A 25091-nucleotide genomic window follows, 5' to 3' on the forward strand; every position below is an offset into this window, starting at 1 on the left:
TATATTGTTCTTTGCCTTTTAAAATAGTTTTCAAGTTCAAAACACATTCAAGTAAAACTTACAAACTTAAAAATAAATTTCTTATATGAGAATATTTAAATGATCCATATTTCCCTTCAGTGTCTATTTTTTATGTATGTTGAGTTTTCCTTTGTTTACAAAACAAAATGTAAACAAAACTTTTGTTCTATCATCGCAGGCAGCGATCGAAAGCATTTGCTGCCAAGCTTCAAATCCGAAAAAAGGCAGAAAAAATGGAAATAAAAGGGCGGCAGGCTGAGGAGAGGCACTGAATCTGGGGCAACCAAGCTGGGGGCCTTTTGGATTCGGCTTCTGGATGGCAGAGTGTTCGTTAGAATCTGTGTGCTTGCATAAGCAGGCTGTGGCAAATGATCGAGCTACGCACCACAAAGAACCAGCAACAGAAAATTACACAGCAAGCAAATAAGCTAAGGGAAATACTGGGGAAAATGATCTATGGATCAGTGATCGAACAAGAAATGCTCTTTAAGTCAATAATCAATAAGACAATAATAATCAAAAGGTCGGAAAGTATTTGCTGTTAAAAAAACTTTTCTTAAGAAAGCGTTTTATTTATTTGGTTTAAAAATATAAATAAACCATTTAATATTAGTATACTATTATTCAGTTTTTTTTTAAAACAAAATATGTTGTTCTTTTTAGTATTAACTTTTATTTTATGTTTGTATGATCTCAAAGAAAAATATTTTGAAGTCATCTTTTTCCACACTTTTTAATATTTTCTAATATTTTACTCGTTTATTATATTCTTACATATAGTATTTAACACAAATTTTACAAAACAATCTCCAGTTTTATAAAAAATTCTTCCTCATTTGTACATATATTTACCATTTCGCTTTACTTATATCTTAAAAGTTTTGTTATATTAATTAAAATATTATTTTCCACACATTGGTAGATAACAAAACCTTCTCCATGTGCCTTTTACTATGTTCCACTTTTCCCAAATAGTGTATCTATTGGATAGTCTCTGCTTTTGTTCGCTGATGGCTGCTGCTGCACTTTGATTGACAGCTGTTGCAGAGGGCTTTACTTTTTATTTTCGTCATTTCTTTTGGTTTCTTTATCTGTAAACTCGCCTCGAAATGTTTCTAATGACATTCACTTTTCGGGAAGAACTCCACACGCTTTTTGGGTCAATCATTATCGCCAAGTCAAGTTGCCGCGCACGCAGTTTGCACGTTCCTCCAAGTTTTGAACGTCCCTCTAAGCTCCCTCCAGCATGTGCGGTCATGAACGTGAAACCCAGCCAAAAACAAACCGATCGGACCCCAGATGATTTCACTTTCAATGCCTGGGTTGCACACCGGCCGACAGGGAAAAGAGATTGGGGTTATGAGGCCGCCTTCGGTGCCCCTCGGGATATCAGTTTACTATCTACATGGGAAGAAAAACATTGACTTGAAATTTGTTTAACAAAAAATACAAAATATAATACAGCAAATACATGGCAAAATATATTGCTATGATATTTATAAGTTACGAATCATTATCTAATCGATTAAAATGTCCTCACTCATAGGATTCTAATCCCTTTTTCACTAAATATGGAATCCAAAATTTGCTAGAAGTTAGTAAATTAAGTATATTAAAATAGTTTACTATTATTAAAGAACATTCCTTAGAATTAACTCTTTGTATTATTAATTTTCCACACACTTTGAAACCAAATTTTTACTCCTAGTTTCAGAACTTTAAGTTCACACTGCATTTCCCAGTGTAATCGGGCCGTGATCCAACCATAGCCAAGGGTCAGTCGAGGGCTGGCCCGCCTCACAAATGTTTGGGGAACCCTATTGGATTACTACATCACAACATTCTATATATGCACATGCGTCTGTGTGTTTGCGTTTGCCCCATTATCTAGTCAAACAAATGTTCCCCAGCAAATCTTGCCAGCAATAGAAACGTCAACCCTCTGCAGAAGAAAGAGTCCCAGCTCAAAAGGAGGAACCCAAAGGCTATGCCAGAATGGAAAGATATAAAAAAACAGCCACTGGACAGGTCTGTCTGGCCAGCCCATGATAGATCACCCCATGGACAAATACAGACAGGTGAAACTTGTCAGTCTCGGGATCGGATGGTGAAAAGCGGCCCAGGGGTAGGAGTTCGAGTTTAGGGCCATCCAGCAAAAGGGTCGACGTCGCAAGTCCTACGCCAACAAACAAACAAACAAATAAACAAACTGAAACTGAGGGACAGCCCTGGAGCCTGGGTGAAAAACCAAGAAAATGTGACGGCGATGGGAGGGTTCGAAACCGATAATATCCTAGAAAACGAATTGTGGTTTTGCTAACTTAAAGGTAATAAGGGTCATTGTTAGAATTAATTACATTTTAAGTAAAGGAATAACAATAGTTTGCCAAAGAGCAATCCATCTTCTTACACCATTTTATGCTCCTTTTCAGACAGTCGAAATATGTATCGATAAGAAGTAATAATATCTGTTAGATAGTCTATACGATAATAATAATATGGCTTAGTCTTATGAACAGTGGAGAAAAAAGTTCAATAAATTTCTTTAATTTTATAATATTATTTAAAACAGGCATAATTATTTTTTAGGGAATTAAACAATTGTATATATTACCCCGATGTAAAATTCTCAACATTATCCAGGGTATTAATAGTTCGCCCAGGGGTCATATCACGGTTTCCTTCTCTTTTTAGGCAACTCAAGCCGATGGTCTTGGCGTCTTATCGCACTGTAAAAACAAAGGCCCTGGAAAAGGGATCATGTAGCTGAGCTCAGATCAGTTCAGTTCAGTTCAGTTCACTTTGGATCGGTTTAGCTCGGCGGAGATGGCTTGGGCGCAGTGAACCCGAGACACACTTGCAGAGTGTGCTGGGCACAAGTGCAGGGAACCTGGGGATCCGGAGAAAATACGATGGGCAGGGGAAGGTTCAGGGGCCAGGGACCGAGGGCAATTTCTTCGGCAATTATGGGGTGACTGTGATCGTGTCTCGTCTCACAATTTCATGTTAATTTCCGTCTCCGTGGACGGAGCATTTATCGCGCTGTCTTCGGTTTTACGACCCATCATTGTCCTCATCCCTCGATTGTCACCTATTTGGTTGGTTTTGGTGGATTCGCAGCTCCCTTTTATGGGGACCAGTTCGCTCTTTGTCTCTTCGGCTTTTAATATCTCTATAAAATGATTTTTTTGGACTGGAGCTAGTTTTACGATCTGTCCCTGGTACCAAAAAGTTATGATTCATTGGCGAGCCGAACACCTGCCATCTGAAATTTTTGTCAGGCACTCAGGTGTGACCCATGGCTAATGAGAGGGAAACTAAACCGGATTAGGATCATTGGGGTTGTAGAGCTCAAGATTGAGGGTGGAATTGAAAACAAAGAAATATAGGAAGAAACACTTTTACAAAGATTGGTATTCGGAATTTATTAGTAGATAAGCTCCAGCAGTGATCCATAACCAAAGATGTCAAAAACGTAGTTATAGAGAGGGAATATAGTGTTAAACAGAAAAGTTTTTAGGGATTAAAGTTACACAATTTAGCCATACACTTACCATTAACTTATTGCTTAACGATGTAACAAAGACATACCCATGTTAAACTTTCAGTTGCTTAATAAATTTCCTACAATATCTTTTCCTTTGTTCAGCCTTGGTAAAAAAAAACACTTTGTCGCACAATTTGTATTTAACCTTTTAGGGGAATCCGAAAGATCATTCGAGATACTGTGTAGGATGGCCAACTGTTTGTGTTTTATCATTTAACTGCGGAGATAATTTGCGCAGACATGATTTAAGCATTAAGCGAAGTTCCAGTGGACCATTAACATTCAGGTGTCAATTGGCCGGGCCAATAAGAACCCCGTGGAAAACGCCCGAGGGGTGGGGAAATGCTAAACGATTGGCAGCCTGGCACATTAACAAGAAAGCCAAAGGTGGCCAGCAATCCGCCAGCAAAAGTAAAAGTGATCCTCGGACTACTCCATTTGCCATATTTACATTCCCAGCGACTTGACTCAGTAACTGACGGATCGACTGGGTCAATAGAAACCAGAAGTCGCTGAGGAGGAGACCTGATTGCACTGGAAAAATTAAACAGGCAGCAAAAATTAATATTAAAAACAGAACTCATCAAACAATAAGACAAATAAACAAACAATTGTTCAGATTGTTCCTTGATACATATATATATTTTTTAATCAGTCACTATTTAGTTTTGTAAATGCAATAATGTGCAAATATTTTTTTCCAGTGCAGTTATAATTTCCTACTACTGCCGACTTCGACTCAACAAGTTCCGCGCGACTGCTTCCAATTATGGCGAGGATCTGTTTGCAACATACGCCAAAAAGTCAACTGCTTTGGGGCCTGGTCTCAACTGGGTTTGGTTTGGCTTGGTTGGGATCGGTTAGTTGGCTGGTTACTGGGCTTGCTGGCCTACTACTGGTCTTAGACTGCCTGGCGGCTTCCACTCGGACCAAGACAATGCGTGGATGCAGCTCCAAACTGGCCAAACTCGCAGACAAATCGACCAAGTCAGATACATATTTCAAGACATGCTTTAAAGCCATACATGGTAAGTCGTTTTACCCTTTAATATATATTTTTTTATGGGTCAAGTTTAGGATTAAGTACAATAGAAAATCTATTAACTACTGTACCTAAAACGTATTTAATAATATTTATGAAGAACAGTTTTTTGAATTAAGTTTAAATTTTCCATCTATAAAGATTTACCTGTATTAGAGTATCCCAAGGCTTGGCAAATTTTATTTTGACCACTAACTTCACCGACTACTAACTCATGCATTATGCTTAATTATAGTTTATTTATTTAATAAGCCAACTTTTGTGGGCTGTTGCCTGGCCTGGTCCAAGCCCCTATGATTTGATTTTGCGCTTTAAGTTTTCGCAGCTCTTTGACTAGTTTTTGTGTGCAAACTTTAATTAAATCGTTATGCAAAAGTTCCACTTGTAGTGCTGGTTTTGGCCATATAATTTAGGATCAGCAAGTGTATTAGAGATATGGATCAAAATACATGCTAAATTCTTGCTTAATATTTTATCATTTTACTTTTTGTTCTTTTTTCTAAATTCAATATATCAAGTAATGTCTTTTGGCAAAATAAACATGTGAAACATTAAAATAATTGTGTGAAAAATAATAATAATAATAAATGTTTTAATAGAATTAAACTCTTAAAACAAATGATTATGCTGTTCTATATTATACAATATTATATTTTCAGTGTGGTTTTCTTCAGATTTAAATCTTCTGACATCGATTTGGGTCAAGTGTTTTGTGTGCATCTCGTTTTTCAAGATTCGGGCCTAATTATCTAATTTTCAAATTAACAGCTGAAACTGCGCCACAGGCTAGAAACTTGTGGAATCGACCAGCATCAAACATAATCTGTTTTGGGAACAGTCGCCCCTTCCAAATGATATTCCAATTGTGGGTTGAACTTCGACTTGCTCTTGGTACTTTTACTGATAACTTTTAATTGGATTTTTATTGTAATTCGAGGCGTAAGTCGAGCTTATCAGTCACCATGAGAGAATGTTCAAACGCATTCCATCTGATGCCCATAAAAATAGGGTTAAATAAATTGTGACAGGAAAATAATGTTTACATGGACCTCCGTCGACAGCTGCAACTGTTTTTTGTTTCTTTGCCTGGGGGCCACCTGCGTTTGGATTTCGCACCTCCCGGTAAATGCGTGAATCACTCGGGCCCGCCAACAAGTGAATTAGTCATCATTAGTGAAAAATTACACTAGAAAAGTGTGTCCGAGCTGAAGAAATTCCATTGGCATAAGTCGGCCAGCAAGGCGTTAAAATGGTTTGAAATTATCCCAAGAAAACACGACGTTTCAATACACTTTTCATATACTTTTAGAAAGATAATATGACAGTTTAATTTTCAAAGATATCGTAACTTTCAAGAAATAACTAGTACTTTGAAACCTTCTTAAAAACCGTATGGCTATAGAAAGTTTATATTTAGTTTATTAAATCATAGCTTTTGTCAAAATATATTTTTTTTTGTTAAACGATGAAGATTTATTGTTTTTTTTTCTTTCATATTTTTAAAATCATATTAGGCAGTTACAAAAAATTGGAAAACATCCAAATACATTTTCAAACATAATATAGGTATACGAACTGCAAGTGCTATTCAGCAGGATTTAGGGTTGAGTATTATTTTGAATCCGCACTTTCCTGAATCTGGCTCTGTACCTCTCAAATGGCTCACCAGATGGTAGATGGGGAGAGTGAGATAGGGGATCCGAGTAAGAAGAAGCTGGGGACAGAGACTCAAGTTGAAGTGCAGCCCGAAATGCTGCGGCGCATGCGCAACGAAGCCGATGTCGGCTTATTTATGGCCTTTGGTTTGGGGCTTTGGTTCTTTATTTTCTCTGTTGGTTTTCATTTTTTCTTTTCTTTTATTTTTACATTTTGCTTTAGGTTCATTGGCTCTCGGGGCTTGTCTTTTGTTAAAATGCATTTATGGTCTTATTTCGTTGTAGTTCCTCCTCGGCTGCCCTTTCAGCCCAAGAGTGTGTGCCGGGCAGTATTTTTTATATTTATTTTCTTTATTATTGTGTGCGCAGAAGACGAAGGAAAATTTCACAAGGCGTCGCCAGTTTGTCTGGCGTGTCTGCCATGGCTTATCTTGCCTCTCTTTCTGATCGCTCTTTCAATTTGAGCAGTGCTACCAAAACAGCTACTTTCCCGACGGATCCAAAATCTATGAGGCTATAGACCAAAAAAAAGTACCCACCAATATTTTCAAGGCAAACCTTTTAATGCTTTTTTTCAGGAACTGTAAAAGTTATTTTTTATTATTTTATTATTATTTTTTTTTTTATTTTATTTCTTTTAAAAGTCATCTTAAATGGGATTATGCATTATATGACTATATTATATCAGTAACTATAAGAGCATTTTAATACCATCTTAAATAAGACAATTTAACCTTTTTATTTTATATATTTTTATTTGTTTTACTTTATTATTAAACATAAATGCCATATTTCAATTTTATATATTTATGTTTATCTGGTTAGAAAAAACTAAATAAAAGTCAATACATTTATCTCCGCTACATTCTTCTTTGATGTATAGTAATTATTGTTGTGGAGTTTTGTAGCTGTGTACTTATTATTGTTGTGGATTTTTATAACATTTTTAAAACAATTGAGCCAAAAGATCGAAAAATTTAAAAGAGTTGTGTCCTTCAATGCGCAGCACATCGCCAGTCAAGTTCTGAAAATTATTAAAGTGAAATATTTATTCATTTTGTATTTATTTATTTTTGGTTAAAAGCACTGTGTTACAACAAAAGTGTATTACAAGAATTTTATTGGCTTTATTCTGCAATCCCCGAATGTGAATACGAAAATGCTGCCCTACATCAGGACCCCAAAATTATATTTTCCATTTTGTAACACATTTTAGTTATTCAAAAATTTTTATACAACAATAGAGATATATTTTAATTTTGAATATGGTGAATCAGAAATTGTTTAGGTGATTCGTATTCCAAGTTTGATGTTTTAACTTACATCGCTCACAGCTCCGAATTCAGAACCGACTTTGATTACTAAGGGATTATGTGGCTGAACGCCATTCTTCGATAGAATGGCGACAGCCGGCATTACCAAAGTCCTGTTGATCAGGCGGCAACCAAAGATATCAAGTCGACGCAGCTTCTCGCAACGGTTCAGCAACAGGAGGATGCCGCAATTGGTGATGTTGGAGGAGTTTTGCAGGCTAAGGTCCTCCAGTTGCTGCAACCGAGTGATAAACGGATCGATGTATAAATCGCTTTTCAACTGACACTCAAGCCTCTTCAGGGCCTTCAACTTAGATATGGTTTCGGCCTCATTCCAGTCGATACATCGAAGGGTTTCTGGACAAAAACGCAGAGACTCCAAGGTTGCACCGTACTTGGTTACTGTATTCCCAAGTATTTGATTGAGTTTAAAACGGAAAATAGTGTTATCTATAGTCAAGAATTTCAGAGTCGGCAAATAAGGCAATGGCGAGTAGAAGATACCGTAACCAATTCTCAGTAATTCTATCTTGGGCCACAACTGGTCTTGGTCAAGATTATTGGGAATTCGGATGTCGCCGTAATGTATCACCAACGAATCCATATTTTTCATGGATGAACAAACTTTATAAATATCAACTGGCTCCGTCTTTTTGTTATTGAATATGGACAGGTTCTCCAGGTTTACAAGTTCCTTAAGTCTTTCCACTGAAATAAATAATATTTATTATCTTTCAAAATCCGTCAGGTAAAGAAGTCTGAGTTTTAACTTTAATTAAATAAAAACAAATATTTGGTTAGGCTAAGAAGAAATCATATTAAATGAAAGTACAACCAGTCCCAGAGTTTTAAATACATACATTCATATGTAGTTTCTATACTTTTGATTTGCCGTTACAGTATCCTTAAAATAAAAATAATTTTTGGAAATGTCAAATTTTAAAAAGCAAGAACTATATATATTGTTTCTTAATTTAACAGTTAATTTACCGTTTGTTTTTTTTTAACCAACAACATTTTCTTTGTGTGTATATAAATGCTCTTCAAAAGAAAGGACACCGTTTCCCAGAACTTTTTAGATTGTGAAGAATTCAGATAAATTATGTTTCGCTTAAAAAAAAATTATGATTAATTTTTCTTGGGAAAAATCTTTATAATTATGAATTTCTATCAACTAAAGTTTATAAATCAAAGATTCTGGTAAATATGAAAACATGTTTTTCAGTAACGTTAACAGAAAATTTAAAAAAAGTTCACGTTTCTTTGTTAATTTTGTTTATTTTATGTATGTATGTATGTAATGTGTAGGACTTACTATCTTGACGGTTGAACTTAACCAATTGCAAGTTATTTAGTTTGGGCAACTTCAGCATAGTGTCGACCACATTTACTCTATCAAAATTGTTACTGAATCCGACCCATTTTAGATTTTGCAAGGTCGACAGAAGTGGAGAAATATGATTCCAAAAATGGCTGCGGACGGGAATGAAAAACTCCTCCAGATTGGGACAGAACATCGAAGCCAATTTGGTCACAACCACTGTTTGTCCCACCGTAGTGCTTGAGATTCTAGAAACGGAGGATCCACAGAACGACAAAATTTTTGACCACTCGATAGCTGGGCGTTGCTCGAAATCTATTTTCTTGTAAGTGTTCCCAGCTTGGAATGCAAAAGCCTTTCCCAGAACTGGATGGGCTTCGGCCAAATTAAGTTTATCCTTGATATTAAACAGATCCTTAAAAATTAAGGCAAGCACTTCCACCGGCAAATTTAAAATATTACAAGCAGCCGCCATTATTTGCAACGTAAGCTTTATCTCGAAACGACCAATACTCGTTGACAGCCAAAAGTGAACTTATAAGCAGTGATATTAGAATGGATATATATATAACTTTATATCGATATTGACACAAAGCTAAAATTATCGATATGGTATGTTTCATACATATCATTGCTGGCAATTTAGCTATTTTCCCACTTTATATAACGTTTTTCCGTTAACAAAATTGTAACATATTTTACTAGCAATTTTATGAGCGAAGAGTTGGCAACACATCTTGATCCGCATAAACAGCCAAATCGATCTGGCCATGTATACTCTTTTCTAGCTGTTTGTTGTTCCTAATTACATATATTGTATTTAAGATTTCAGAATTATAGATAAATATTATTTTAAATTGGACGATTTAGCTTTAAGGGTATATAAACTTAGACTTTCTCATTTGTTATACTAAAAACTTTCAAAATCGTACACATATTTGTATGAAAATTTTAAATATCTTCTTTGTGTTATAAATTCATCGGGGGAATAATAGGGGAAATGAATGTCATAAACTTATCGATACTTTTGTTTATTCCGGTGCGAAAATGGGACTTCCCAGAAATGTTTCTTCGGAAACGTATGTACAATGTACATATACGTACAATAATATGTACATATGTATGTATGTATGTATACACTGTAAGCGTAAATTGTATTCATCGGGGGAATAATAGGGGAAATTAATGTCACAAACTTATCGATACTATCGTTTACGCCGGTGCGAAAATGGGACTTCCCAGAAATGTTTCTTCGGAATACGTACAATTATATGTACATATGTATGTATGTATGTATGTATGTATACACTGTAAGCGTAAATTGGACCTTTCATCGATCGTATTGAGCAGGTTTAACAACGCTACTCGATCTAATCAAATTTTACGCAGCATTGATCACCCCAAAGATTGGACCCTTCTACATTGGCAAATGTTGCCGTTCCATAACCCTTCGACGGCCTGCTCGCCAGATTTAAATGGAAATTCTCACGTTTTTTGGATCTGCTAAAGTGGAGGGATGTTGAAGTGATAGGAGTGGATCATTTTCACACGCCTCTATTTTTCATGCGTTCTGCTTTCGCGCCTACTGCCAATTACATTCGTGCAACTGTCAGCCGTTCAATGACAATGACAGCATAGGGTTAAGCCCGTTCCCCTTTCCTATCAACGACCTTATTTCTGTACATTTGTATACAACATCAGCGATTTTCTCTTTTATAATTATGCGATATCGGGACTAGGCCTGCACCGGCAGAAATTTTTAGTATAAAATTTACAACAAAATATTTAGGATCTCTAGAATCTGCATGCCTTATTTCAACTTTCTAGCTTTTATCGATTCCGAGATCTCAGCGTTCATACGGACGGACGGACAGAAGGACACGGCTAGATCGACTCGGCTAGTGATTCTGATCAAGAATATACATATGTACATATATGTTACAAAGGATAAGGAACTTATCCTTCTACCTGCTACATACATACTTTCTGTCGAATATAATATACCCTTTTATTCTACGAGTAATGGGTATACAAAGTGTAAAATAGTTGTTAAAAACGTTCTAATATTAATCTTTTACCCCAACATGGCTGTTTCAAGAAAAGCATATACTTTAGAAACCAAAACTGTCTTTTGTGCCCAAGGCCAAAAGACTCCATACTTTTTTCTCAGTGAGCTGCAAACAAGCAGAGCCCAGTTCATCCATATGCAACCATTATGTGAGGGAGATCAATTCAACAGGGCTCCTCCTTCAGTTCCCTCGATCCGATCTGCATAGGCTGCAGAAAAGAGAAGCAGCGATTTGTACAGGTTATCCTGGCCCGGGCATACTATACATATAATGATCGTGGCTGATCGCATTCGGATCTGCTTTTGTGCCTCACGCAATTTGTGCGCTGAATAATGCCGAGCATCGCTATCAATTGCCTGACCCCTAATAACGAATTCGTGCCCAACTTAATTGCAGACATATTGATGAGGCCCGGGCAGGGGATAATCCTCGGGACCCTTCCCCCTCCCGAGTTTAGTTCTCTTTTTGCCATTTGCGTGTCATTTTCTAAGTAGAATTGGCATTTCTTTTATCTCCGTGGAGATCAGATCAGATATCAGAAAAGGTCCAGGGGTCGCAACAATTGAGAGTAAAAGTAAATGTTGTTGATCCATATCAGACATCACAGTCCCTTTCGGAGATCGTGATCACTTGTTTGTTTAAGTTCTTAGCAGGTTCATCGTCATCGAAATGTTTCTGGTTCGTTGATTTAAGAAAATATTATATCCTTTTGTTTGCCTCGCCAACAGGTTGAGGATCGTCTCTCGTCCCGTCTCTTTTTCGCCGGCTGTGTGCTAATTGGATTATGTATTTTTAATGATCCCTCGGGGATGTCGGGTGTTAATCACTTAAGCATCCAGCATACAGATCGCCATATTCTGCGGTTGTGCGATCAACAACGCCGAAAAAGGGAAAGTCTGGTAAATGGGTCAAGTATGCCTGGTTGAAGGGATTACTTCCCTCATCTTGAATCGTATGGTTGGAATGAGCCCAAAACAAAGCATAAATGTAAATGCATTTTAGGGCTCTCTATCAAATGCGTGCTTACCTAAACATTGTTCGCGAAATCTTGTACCCTTTTCAATCTTTTCTCAAGCTTTGATTTGTATGTATGTACAATATTGAGGATCATATAAAAGATTCTTTATGAAAAAGTATGGCCTCGAAATGATTTCTTAGTTGTATAACTTTATTATTACAAAGGATTGTCAAAAATAACAAAATATAAAAGCACATCCAATGTTTAGATGAGATCAAAACTAAGTTTTAAGACCCTTGCTTAAAACCCTTCAAGTCATCTTCCGAAGTACAGGCGTAACCCTTGATTTTAATGGCCGGAAGCTAGCCGAAACAACGCATTGTTCTCATAGATCAAAAGTCTTGACTCCCTCCAATTAAAAAATCGATACATGAGAGTAGCTCCAAATGATATTTGTACAATTCGTTAAGCAATTTAATTCTCACACTTTGCTGATTTTTCCACATTTTCTTAAATAAACAAAACGACGAAACCTCACCTGGGTGCGGCCCCTTCTTGAAGACGTTGAAAATCGGGGTTCCCAACTCCCCCACAAGTGCTCAGAATGGCGTGAAAACGCTTGTAGTTGGTGGGCATTATTCTCATTTAACAATCGAATGCACAAGACGGGGTTTTCTTAGGAGGGTTGCCAAGACACAGAAAATAAATAAAGAATAGTACGTCGAACAAATTAATTTACTTTTGCCATGGAAGAGTGCGCAGGCGCAGGTTGTTCTTTGGTTTTTTTTTTTATTTCGGGTGTGTTTAACCACAGAGTTTTGTCTCCGGGGAAAATATGATTTAATATGATGTCTTTGATTTTCTTGTCTGAGAACTAAGCGTTCCCAATGAGTTTCTGCCTTCGTTTTGCACCATTGCGCATTGGTCGAGCTTCAGCGATCATCAAATTTATGCGAAGCAACTTGAAGAACTTGTAGCTTAAACACATTTACATTATTCATAAAAATGTTGGACCCTGCGTGGGAATTTTTGTGTAGTACTTTCTTATTAATTAAGAAACTCGATCATGCGGAACTTGTAAGCAATTATGGTGCTTATTCATTAAGAACTCATAGAATGCTAGAGTGAAGAGTTCTTGAATTTTTAATTGCAATTTTTTATATAAACTATTTTTGATAAATTAATATCGCATATTTGTGTTCTCTTTAGGATGGCTTACAAAAGAGCTAACATTTTCAAGTCTTATTTGATTTTGTTCTTTATATTTTCGTATTGAATTTCAAAGATAAACGCACTTCAACGTGTCGTATTCGTCAATTTTTTAATGCATTTTATGGGCTTTAAACTGCAAACGCCAATAGCTGGAAGGGGAATTCTCCGGCGTGGAGGGCAAACCACTTGAGAGTCTAAATATTCCTGGAACGCACGTGTTGCCCAAGTGTTAAAAATGCATTTGTGGAAAATAAATCAGGGCAGGCAAAGGGGGCAGCAACTGCGGGCCTCGTCACCCAAGTTGAAACTAATTTTATGCATGACTTTTTACACATTCCAGCAATATTTACCCTGACAGCCACTCCAGCATAGTTGGACAGTTTTTACTTTTGTTTCACGGTCTCGCCAAGACATTCCTGCAGTTTTCCCTTTTCCCTGTTTTTTTTTTTTTTGTTTTGGGTGTGAGGCATTTTATGCACAGTTAAGTTAATCCTCCCTAAGAAGAGTACTTAGCAATCCACAGGCATGTGTCATCCTCTCACTTTTTCACTTTCCTCGGCCTCTGACACATGAGACGCCGTCGTCTCCTGGTTTCTGTTTCTGTTTCTGGCTCTTTTGGTCCGTGCCACATAAATACCAATGCCCACTTGAGGCAGGGTCCTCGGATTGACATTGCTGGCGGCATTAGGCTCCGAATTCCGCACCATTTGGATTTGGCATATGCCACGCAGATCATCAATCCGTTGGTCTCGGCTTTTCACCGCAGCAGGTGGCAGCAATAAACATCACTTGTGTCTTAAAATGTTACCTAATTTCTAGTTTTTCAAATCGGTAAATACTATCTTTTATAGAAATACAGAAAAATCAGTTGATCTTTAATACATTATTATTCATTTTTGAATCTTTACAACTCATAATTTCTCTCACTAATAGATTTACACCCAATATTGTCAAATTATTTAGAAAAATATAAAATTTACTGAACCTGAAATTTCGTTTGATAGTATGTTATCTTATGCCATCACGTTAAATAATAAAATTTTAGAAAACGAAGGCTCACAATTTTTCATTAGCTTATATTTATTATGCTGTTTAAGTATGCTGTATTTCATTTCATTTTACATTTCTTTCAACTTCATGCATGCTTCCCAACTGGGAAACTTTCTTGAGATCAGCCCAAGTCTTATCCTCTCCACCTTTTTCGTAATAAATTACCCCCAACAACTGCAGTGAAAACAACGAAAAGGCATTTCAATGCATCCACCTGATGACTGCCCGGGCATCCAACTAATGACACATAAATATTTATCGGAAACCTCGAGCCCAGGCCGCCCCCTCCCTAAGTTGAAGTTATTACTGGAAGGGTTTCCGTGGCCCTAGCAAAAGCTTTGATCGTTTCTTTTCGGTTTCTGTTCAGTTTTTTTTGTTCGTTTGTCTTCTGTAATCTGGCTGAGCCGAGCTACTTGACTTACACACGCAGAACAGCAGAACCAGTTCGAGGCATTGAGTAATTACCGAGGAGAAGTTCGGCGGGGACGGAACCCAGAGTGAACCTTTTGTCGTGCTAGTGCGTCTTTACACACACAAAAATTTATATTTTAGAAAAATGTACTAATATTAATTTAATTTCAATAAAAAATATTAAAAGTTCATAGAAGCTCAAGGTTTCACTGTCACATTGTAACCGTAAAAGGTTTCGCAGCGCTCGAAAAGTTTGGGTTCAGGGGTGTGAAATTCATGTATAAACCTAAAGAATTCGCGTAGAATCGAAGGAACATTGTTGGATTCTAAAACAATACTGTAAAAAGATCTCATGAGCTTAAGTTTATGCTGTGATATTATAACCGAAACAGATTTAGGTTCAGGTGGCGTAAACTCATTATAGAAATCTAAAGAATTCGCGTGGAAGCAAAGGATCATTGCCTGAAAAAAGAGCATGTAAGGATTGAAAGTTTTTAGGTGACGTGATGTTCATGTATAAGCCTAAAGAATTCGCGTAGAAACGAACAATCCTGGTAAAAGATCTTTTGAGCTTAAATTTATGCTGTGCCATTAAAACCGAAACAGATATAGGTTCAGGTGGCGTAAACTCATTATAGGAATCTAAAGAATTTGCGTGGAAGTGAAGGAACATTGCCGGAAAGAAAGAACGTATAAGAAGTTCAAAAGTGTTCTGTTTAGTAATGAATTTTTTCGCAGTGCCTGAGTCCAGCGCTGTCTTTCGCTTAATTGCGTAAGGCAGGTGGCAGTTGGTGCTGCCTTTCTGCCGATGAGGAGAATAAGACACGGTCACAGACAGGCCACTTTAAAGTTGTTCCCGTTGGTGATTAGTGACGGTTCTCCTGCTCACCCCCTCCGCCGGACTCCGTCTATTTTTCAGTTCGAGTGCTTTCCATTATGGCCAAGTGTCAAATTAAGTGCTCACATGATTAATATTTGTGGCCGGCATGCATTGTTCCACAATACATTCGGCCAATTCCAATCGGCTTCTGTCGTGGGCCAGTGCAATTTTCTCGCTGATTAACCGTGTCGTTTGGCTATTAACTTTTAATTGTGAGTTCCATACCGAAACGCATAAGCGTCTATTCCTTAAGGTATTTCCTAGCCATAAAGTCAACTGATGTATTTGGCTTTGCCCGATTTTTTACGATGTCCTGGAACGGATCGGCAATGTCCAGCGGAAATTGACTGACATAGCTTTGAGGTGAGTCAGTTCCTTCCAAACGAATATCTTTTGCGGTTAGAGGTTTTAGTGCTACTGTCCACTACATTATTACACCTCAAAACACTTTAGCGTAGGTAAAACTTTTGACCAATTTCATTTTAACATATGTATGTACACTTTATTTTACAATTAATTAAACATCAAGTCAAACAAAGGTTAAAATAACTTTACACACCTATTGAAAAAAGTAGAAGAAAGAATTCCATATTGTCATCACTTTCATTCGAATGTCTGAATTCCTGTTCCTGTATATGAGTAATTTTTTTGGCAAAACTTTCGTTTTTCGGGTCAGTTAATTAATGCGATAATTAATCTTGCTGACTGTCTGACTGGGGGATGACGTTCAAGGGACTTTTATTGGTTGCGGGCAGCAGACTTTAAATCAGCTAACCGAGCTGTCAGAATTTTACAGTTGCTGTGCGATTGGGGATTTCGCCTTGAAAAATTGGGTCAACGTAAAAAACAAAATACAAGCTGTTGGAAAAAAAGGGTCAGTTATCACTTTTAAAAACATGGATATATGAGAAGAAATACGTTCTTCTAGTATAATGATGGGCTTAGGCTCAGTATTAAATCGTTAAATATTTTTGAAAGGCAATTTCCCTTGGCTAAGTTTATTTTTTAGAAAAACTTAGTCTTTGAGTAAAGATTATTATTTGAAAAGGTTTTAAAGCCGCAAACACCATAGTAAATCAAATCTAATTAAATTTAAAAAGATTTTACACAAACTTAACTTTGAGTAAACGATATTATTTGAAAAAGTTTTAAAGCCTCAAACGCCATAATAAATCAAATCTGAATAAAATTAAAAAGTGTTTACACAAATTTAACTTAAGTAAGCTCGCATTATTTAGTTTACAATTATTTATCATACCATAACCTATTAAAAATATGTATTATAGTGAACGTGTGTTTGATATTTTCATGTAGGGTACCTAAGTTCTGTATACTTGATCCGCAATTAATATCTTCCGTTCTTACACCTTCTACTTGATAATAACCAACTTCCCTTTGTTGAGTCAATTAAAGTCGAGTTACCCTAGGATACCAAAATTTATCAATTAAATAAAAAAGATTGGTTCTAATGCACTTTTTCAGCGGATGTATACATCGAGGGATCCAACCTAACGTGGGGCTGGTGGAAAAACCTATCTGTAACTTTGGGCGAGAACTGGTTTTTTCGGTTTCAGACAATTCGAAACGTAAATTTATGATCCAGTGCGAGTGGTGCGAGCTGTATCTGTATCTGTATCTGTATCCGAGTATTGGAGTATCCGAGAGATGTCAAGATACACGGACCGAGTTCGCTACTGCGACTTGGACTTGATGCACACCTGCACCTCGCCGCCGTTGACGTTGTTGTTGTTTCTCTTTTTATTATTGGTGTTAAAATTATGGGTTACGCCAGCCAGTTGGGGTAATGGTGATGCTGATCTGGGGTTGGGTGAGGTGTGGTTGACAGTCGGGCCCGGTGTGCGTGTGTATCTGTGTAAGACGGTAGCACTTCCCTAGGCCGGTAACCAGTACCAGTGCCAGCACCCATACCACCATCCAGTATCCAGCAACCAGTTCCTGTTCGTCGGGGACTCGGATTCTGGACCTCTGGCCTGTCGTCGTGTCTGAAAAACTGTTCTAAGGGCCATAAATTGTGCCTGCCGTGTTTGCTGTTGGGAGTTGAGCCAACCATGACCACAATGGATTCAACACTGGTAGTCAAATAATCTCGTTTAATACTTGGCTTTTGTCGATCTTATTAGGAATGAGCTGGATCGAGGCGGGGAACATTTATGTTAAGTAGGGAGCATTTCTAAGAGGCCTTAAAGTGATGCTGCAGTATCAAAAGCGATACCATTTTTAAGTAAAATATAAAAAATATATATAGCAAACGTTGCGTTCTTACTTAAAGTTGCGACATATTTAAAATATAAATATAAATTATTTATGGCTTTACAAAATCAACCTGTTTAGTATTCTAAAAATTAAGACAATGTTGAAAATATAAGTTAACAGTAAAAAATGTCTATAGGCACAGAGATAGAAATATTCAAGTACTTTGTTCTTGAATTGAGAACATTCGTTCTTAAAACCGTGTAAGTAAATTTTGGTATCAATGCTCTCAATATTAGATCAAAAAGGTAAGAAAAGAAAAGTTAAATTGAGTTTATTTAACAACTTTTTAATAAGTATACACCTCTGACTGAGATATACAATGTAAATAAAAACATTTTCAACTTCAAAATTTTTGTTCTATATTTAAGGACATTTTTACACAGATTAGAACCTCAGAATTCTCTCTCTGAAGATATGTATTTTATATGAGTTGAGTTAAATTAAAATAAATGGTTGTTTCTTGTATATTAATCTGTTTTATTTAAATGTTACTTGCTAAGGCAATTAGTTAAGAAAAACACTTTTAATTTCGAATTTAAAATGAATCGCTTTATTACTGATAGCGAAAAGATAGTTTTCAATTGAGTTGCATGCAGGACACAAATCATTTACTTTTTTACGAAAGCCCTGAAGCAGATGCCAACTAAAGGCACTCTGATTAAGCCGGCTATTTCTGTCCCGAACACCTCTGGGTTCATTAGCCGCTGCATCCTCTGACCAATCAATTACTGAAACCCCAAGCCGACTCATTAGATGCAGTCGAGATCATGTCTCGTTTCTTCAAAAGCAATTGCAGTTCATTACCGAGGATTGGAGCCTCATTAGGGGCACGGTTCCTTGCAATTTGCAGGCATGCCAAAAGGGTTTAATGTTTTGATTAAGACACAATTCTAACCAGATCCATTTCGAGAGCAGGTGTTGAGAGACGTTGGCGTGCGGCCTGTAAATCTTAAATTTGCCATGACCAGAAGCATTATGGTACTAACAAAAAAGGAGTCGGGTTAGGGAGATTCTGAGATTGTTTATCTGGCTCTGACATCTGTTAACTGTACTCTTGGAACGAACCCAAATGCAGTCGCAATTTGTTTTTATGGCCTGTGGTTCCTTTCGTTCTGTTTGGAAATCGACAATAGAAACCTTGACCGATTAGCGACAAGTTAAACCCTTTGTACACAATCTTCTGACCTTAGGTCGTAAATTAATCAAGCTCCGAAGTGAGACCGAGTCGAAACAGAGTCATCAAACGGTGGCAGTGGCTCCATCCACTCGACTCGACTCCAATCCAATCCAATCCAATCCACCGGCCAACACCTGAGCTCCAAAACACAGCCGCACACAAACAAGTTGATTTTCCAGCCCAAATGCCCCCAAAACCCAACCCACTCCACCGAAACTCTGAACCACTCCAATCCAAGCTCAACCCAAGCCCATTGTATGTCATTTTTCAAAACCAGAAATGAAAAGAAACCAAGCCAAACGAAACGAATTAAATCAAGTGGGGCACTTTTGTCCGACTTGAAGATACCCGTTAAATATTTGTAATCCCTGTGTAAAAAACTAGCAGCCTGAAAAGCTGATATTGCTCAATTACTTAAGCAGTATGTATTTTTAGGGACTATGTACTAATTTTAAATTCGTCCACATTAAGGGTTATACCCTTCTGATCTGGAAGTACCAGGGTATTCCAAATTAAGCCTGCAGTGCGCTTTGCTACAGCGCACGTGCCAAGGCAGCGCAGCTTTTGCGCAGGCGCAGCCTCCTATTCAGAGTCGGAAAAAAGTCAGACACTCAAGACAACGACGATGACGATGCCCAAAACAGTTGTGGAACAGTTGTACTTCGTTGTTGCCGCTGGCCAGGCCTCTTGTTGGGAAAACGCCCAGACTGGAGCTTTGTAGCACAGTTGTTTAAAACGATCAGTAGTCGCCCTTTCAATATGTTTTTTACAAGGTAACCATATTGAGAAACAACCAACAAGGGAAAATCAGCACTTATATCAAAAGGGAACTTATAATTTCTGTATTATTTAATAAAAATAATACTGTTTAATTAAATTTTCCGATTCTCTGTCCTAATCGAAATCGTGTGGCTATTTTCCTGGCAATTCTAGTAAACATGTAGATTTATGATAAACCGTAACACCTTTGTAAAAGTACTTCGTCCAAGTATATTATTATCCGAATAACAATCCAAACTGCAGACCGTTTTAGATATTCTATTCTATTCTATTCAGTAGAGTATCCAGAGTTCTCTTACAACATCACAGTTCTTCTATCCCAAAGAGAACATCTCCGACCATGATTCTTCGATTCTGCGATGAAGAAGCTTTTGGAGCTCCAGAGGAAAAGTCATTTATTTTATTTAGGGTCTGCAGACATTTTTTGTGCGCAGCATTTTTAATTAAAAACATGGCTAGAAACAAAATATCTTGGCTACTTGGGCTCGTGCCCACGATTTGAAGGTGCACAAAGTGGGCGTAGTTTTCTGAAGGCGGAGGCAATGGGAGTTATAGCTTCTTCTTGGGCAGACATTGTAATTGTGGATCATGATGGCGTTGAAGATGGTGATTCAGCTGATTTTTTTCTGTCTGGAATATTTATGGCCCGTGCCAGCTGTCTAGTGCTGGGGAAAACTTAGCTTTAACCTGAACTTCAGCTTCGATTCTATCTTGTCAGCATCTGAAACGGGATTTATCACTGATGGGTGCTACTGGAAATTTGTTTCTCGTTTGTTTGTTGGCACTACATAAAAGTGGAATTCGATTTACCTGGAAATTGGATTTTTGGGAGCACAGCCAGCACGTGCTCCCCATTTGCCTTTGCAGGTGTTGGTCCACACAAAATTTTCTTGGACACGTTCTGATCTTTGACTGTCAGCAGCGCCCACGCCAATAGATCCCCATGTCTTTGTCTTGTCTCGCTAACTGTGTCAGCAATTAGTTGCGGGCCTTATTTATGGTATCCATTTCCCATTTGCCTGTTAAATTAATTAAACAAAGCAATAAACGAACATTGTATCCATAAAGCAATTCGGTGTTTTGGAAACAAACACAAGGTCTTTGGCTGGGTTGAATTTCAGATTCGGGTGATTGAAATGGAAAGGATGCAGACGGTTCTTTGGAAAAGGGTTTTATGTTGGTTTCATCATAAATTAATTGATGCATTCCTTTTTGCAAACATATACTTATTTATACATTTTAACGCTTGACATAATTTCAAGAACTTATATTGTTCTATAATTTCAAATACTATAATAATTCCGGAAATGTGTTTATATCTGATATACATTTAACCATAATGGTTTTTCCCCCTTTTTAATTGGAATGTCCAAATGTTTTAAGAGTAGTTCACATGTTTCATCGCAATGCTTCTGTTGTCCTTGCAACGTTGTCCAACCTAATGGATAGATATACGGAAATTCAAAAACGGTCCCATAATCCAGTAATGAGGTTTCGCATCAATACCATTTACCCTTCCTAAAATTTGATTCACCATAAAGAGATAATTAAGAGATTAAAGTCAAAAATAACGTCAATAAATTCAGCCTACCCCTTCCAAAAATCACTCAGTCAGCAAATCCAAGTGTCAACGACCAGTTTAAAGTGTTTATAACTATCTTTTCAACAACGATCCCACCATTTTGCACAACAAAGAGATCGCCAGAGCCGGGCGACGGACAAAATTCATTACCAAAGACCTGAGCCCCAACGACCCGACATTAGTCATCTGTGAGAGGCAGACAGACACGACCAATCGACTACAATGAACTTATCGCGCCTATAAAATCAATCAACTTTTAATAAAAAATAAAAATATAAACGGGCAACAATAGCAACAATAAAGTGCTGCTGGAAAAGGAGTTCAGTTTCCGCACATATGGATCAGATCGGCCAGTGACTCATCGAGTGGTCAAGTCGAGAACGAGCCGAACCCAAACCGAAAACCATAAATAAGCTCAAATATAAATAATTTTTAGTTCCCCCCTGTCGAATTCGCCCGTCTTCCTGGCTCGTTTCTTATTTGCCCATTCGGCTTTGTTTATACAATAAATCTACCTGAACAGAGGGCCTCTGCAACATCTAATAAGGTGGGGACCAGGCCAGAACGAAAATTATTATCCGATTGATCGCGGCTTGATGTACCCTAAATATAATGACAGTCTTGTAATTTAATATAAGTCCTTTTGAGCAAGCATTTAGCATTACTTTAAAGTTAATTGCATTGGTTTTAAGGGTTATATATTAAATATATAAAATATTACAAGTACTATTTCGAAGTCTTTTATTGCCACATTGTTCTCTTATAACACACTTCACAAATTATATAATTAGTATATGTTATTTAATACAAATGGGTTAATATATATTTACATTTGGTTTATTTTCACAAAGATCTCCTCTTTAAAAAGATAATAATTCCTTATCCAACTTTCTCTAACGGCTTAAGACACCCTAAGCAAGGGTATAAAAAAGAGATGGCCCCAAGTGGGTCTAGTCTGGACCAAAGGCAACTACCTGCAATCCATGAGTCATCCAAGCGAATCTTGCAGTTCGGCACACAGTTAAATGAAAACAATTCGTGGCCCGATATGATTAGCAAGTCCCTCAAAGATCGCTGGCCACGTTCAGGTAGTTAGACCGAAAAAAAGACTGCGACCCTGGCCCTGCAGCCTGTCCCCAAAAGCTTCCAAGATCTTCACTTCACACATTAAAACTTTTCAGCGGGATCGTGCAGACGTCTGGAGAGTCTATACCTTGCCAACGAATGAGTCACCGCAGATCGCACCAGATCAAAATACACTCCATCCCACAATCTCCTTGGGGCTTTTCTTACACGACCACGAACCTGGGGATACTGTTTTTGTTTTAATGCGAAACTTGTGTTTCTGCTGGCGTCTTGTTGTGATTGCGGCTTGAAGGCGATTTAGTCAGAAAAACACAAATTATGAGTGCGATCAGGCTGGAATGGGTTCAGAAGTGGCTAAATTTCTTAATTAAACTGGTGTGAAACGAGAACTACGCGTCTATAAACCTGTATACATTATAAATGCAAGGCCCTTGACATTTTTATGACATTAATATTGCTTCAGACAAACAGTTGCTTTATTAAATGACCTGTTTTCTCAACGAGTCCTATATTATTGTTCTCAGGAGATAATATATTTAGAAATAAAAAACTGTTTTTAATGGTTACATTTATTAGGAAAGTATACCAGTCGAGTTACAAATGTTTCAGCAAAAACGGAAAAAACATTGTTTTTCCTAAGATGTTATTAAAAAAAAAACTTAATTTACTATATTCAAGACTTCTTATAGATTGTACGTCAATGTCAATTAATATATTATAATAAACTCTAAAAATATCATTTTAGTTGTAAGCAAGACTTAGTAATCATTTTCTTGCAAAGTAAAAAAAAATGATGTGAAAAAAAATAATGTAGTATAAAACGAATTCGTTTTCTATTCCGTTCTCAGTAGAAGCATCCCACGCAGCTGACGATATGAAAAGGGTTACTCCATCTGCTATTTTAGGCATTTATTGCATTGATGATGATAGATTCATGGGGCTACTGCAATTTCTAAACATATCTGCTGGGTGTCGAATTAAATTGGCGCGTTTTTCATTTGCAGCAATATTTTTTTCAGCCTGTTTGTACAGCGCAGTCAGCGGGAACGGGAGCCACATTTTATGCAAAAATCTGATATAGAATATTCGCTCTCAATGAATTTTAGGTGTAAAAGATTTGCTGTGATGCAAATTACAAATTTCAAAGGGAAGGCGTTACCAGTGCAGGCGTGTTTCAATACGGAATTTGTTTATTTTTAGTATGTGTGCATGCTTTTATTAAATTTAAAGCGGCAGCCAATTGTTTGGATAAGGTCTGGTTTATACATTGCCTGAAAATTCATTCATTGGTTTTTTTAAATTGTAACGCTGTTATTTTAAGTAAGCGATCTGTGGTATGGAAAACCTGTAAGAAAAATGTAATAATCGTTTGAAACAGATAAACCAATTTTTAGTCCCCCTTACCAAGGCATTTAAACGAATTTCATCTGTAGTGAACGAGTTTAAGCTCTTTGTTTTCCTGAGTTTTTCGTTTAATAGTATAATTATTCAAATGAATAATATTGATATTTTAAGTAAGCGATCTGTGGTATGGAAAACCTGTAAGAAAAATGTATTAATCGTTTGGAATAGATAAACCAATTTTTAGTCCCCCTTACCAAGGCATTTAAACGAATTTCATCTGTAGTGAACGAGTTTAAGCTCCTTGTTTGCCTGAGTTTTTCGTTTAATAGTATAATTATTCAAATGATACTTTGTAAAAATGTCTGCTTGCATGGGGGAAAAATATTGTTAGTCTTTCAGTTTGTCTACCACATGCTGAAAAACTTGTAGTAAGGGAATCGAGCTGATGTAAGCAGACAATACTTAGTTCTTTGAGCTTCGGCATTATTGGAAAATCATCCAAGATGGTACAGCAGCGAAACCGCAGTTCTTTTAAGACTGGAAAGTCCAACGCTTCGTCTTCTTCCTCTGAAGATATAAAGAAGCCTTTCATACTCAAATAGGTCAGCTTTTTTAGTGGCGAAAATGTTTCATAAAGATTAATAGGCTTGGGCAAATTTTCGGCATACCCCTCAATATCTATATTTTCTTGAAACCACTTGACCATTTGATACTCAGCTGAGAAAATCAAAATTTAAAAATAATAACTAAGTAGTTGAGGATGAAACGTACCTTGCGGATCGAGATTATTTTCAAGCGCTATTCTCTCCAAATTGGGAAGATCGTGCAAAAATTCAAGAACTTCCGGTGTGGCATTTACGATAAAAATGTCAACTTCCTTAAGATTTTTCATGTTTCGAAGGAAATTTCCTACAATTTTTCGGTTCTGGTAACATAAATGCAAGCTTATAAACCGCAGTTTGGGGCAATACATTTCAATCAAGTTCAACGGCGGGTTGTCATTATCGTATTTATTTGTGTGGATAACTTCAATGCTTGATCCACATAAAGGCAAAAAATCCTTCCAAATACGAGCTGGAGCCTCATAATCAACTAAACACGTAATTTTATTTCCGCAATGGTGCTTAAATGCTTCAGTAAAAACTTCATCAACTTTGGCCAATTGCAGCTTGTCTTCCAAGCTTTCAAGCGATTCAAATATTAGATCAAGAATTTCCAGAGGTAATTTTGCAAGTTCTGCCATTTTGCCACTTTATTATACGAAGCACGTGCGGAAATAAGTATACAGCCTTGCTTTCTTTTTGTTATCGGACTTTCGATAGCTTTAAGTCAAGGTAACACCGAAGTAATTTCTTAATTTTGTGACAAA

The 25091-nt window shown here is 37.1% G+C and overlaps 1 protein-coding gene and 1 long non-coding RNA gene across 2 annotated transcripts; both read right to left on the bottom strand.

Annotated features, from left to right (window-relative positions):
* Nucleotides 1-7038: 7038 nt before the first annotated feature.
* LOC108017049 (uncharacterized) lies at nt 7039-9442 on the bottom strand. The gene is made up of 3 exons (XM_036816081.3): nt 8894-9442; nt 7589-8286; nt 7039-7289 (listed from the first exon to the last, which is right to left on the bottom strand). Exons 1-3 carry the CDS (start codon nt 9372-9374, stop codon nt 7212-7214), a joined length of 1257 nt encoding a protein of 418 aa, XP_036671976.3. The 5' UTR covers nt 9375-9442; the 3' UTR covers nt 7039-7211.
* A 14108-nt stretch (nt 9443-23550) lies between these two features.
* On the bottom strand, nt 23551-23991 carry LOC136116938 (uncharacterized). Its single transcript, XR_010654048.2, has 3 exons — nt 23977-23991; nt 23783-23917; nt 23551-23723 (listed from the first exon to the last, which is right to left on the bottom strand). It is a non-coding gene; the product is annotated as an uncharacterized lncRNA (long non-coding RNA).
* Between the last annotated feature and the right edge of the window lie 1100 nt (nt 23992-25091).

The sequence above is a fragment of the Drosophila suzukii genome, chromosome 3 (assembly GCF_043229965.1).
Source record: "Drosophila suzukii chromosome 3, CBGP_Dsuzu_IsoJpt1.0, whole genome shotgun sequence".
Classification (NCBI taxonomy): Eukaryota; Metazoa; Arthropoda; class Insecta; order Diptera; family Drosophilidae; genus Drosophila; species Drosophila suzukii.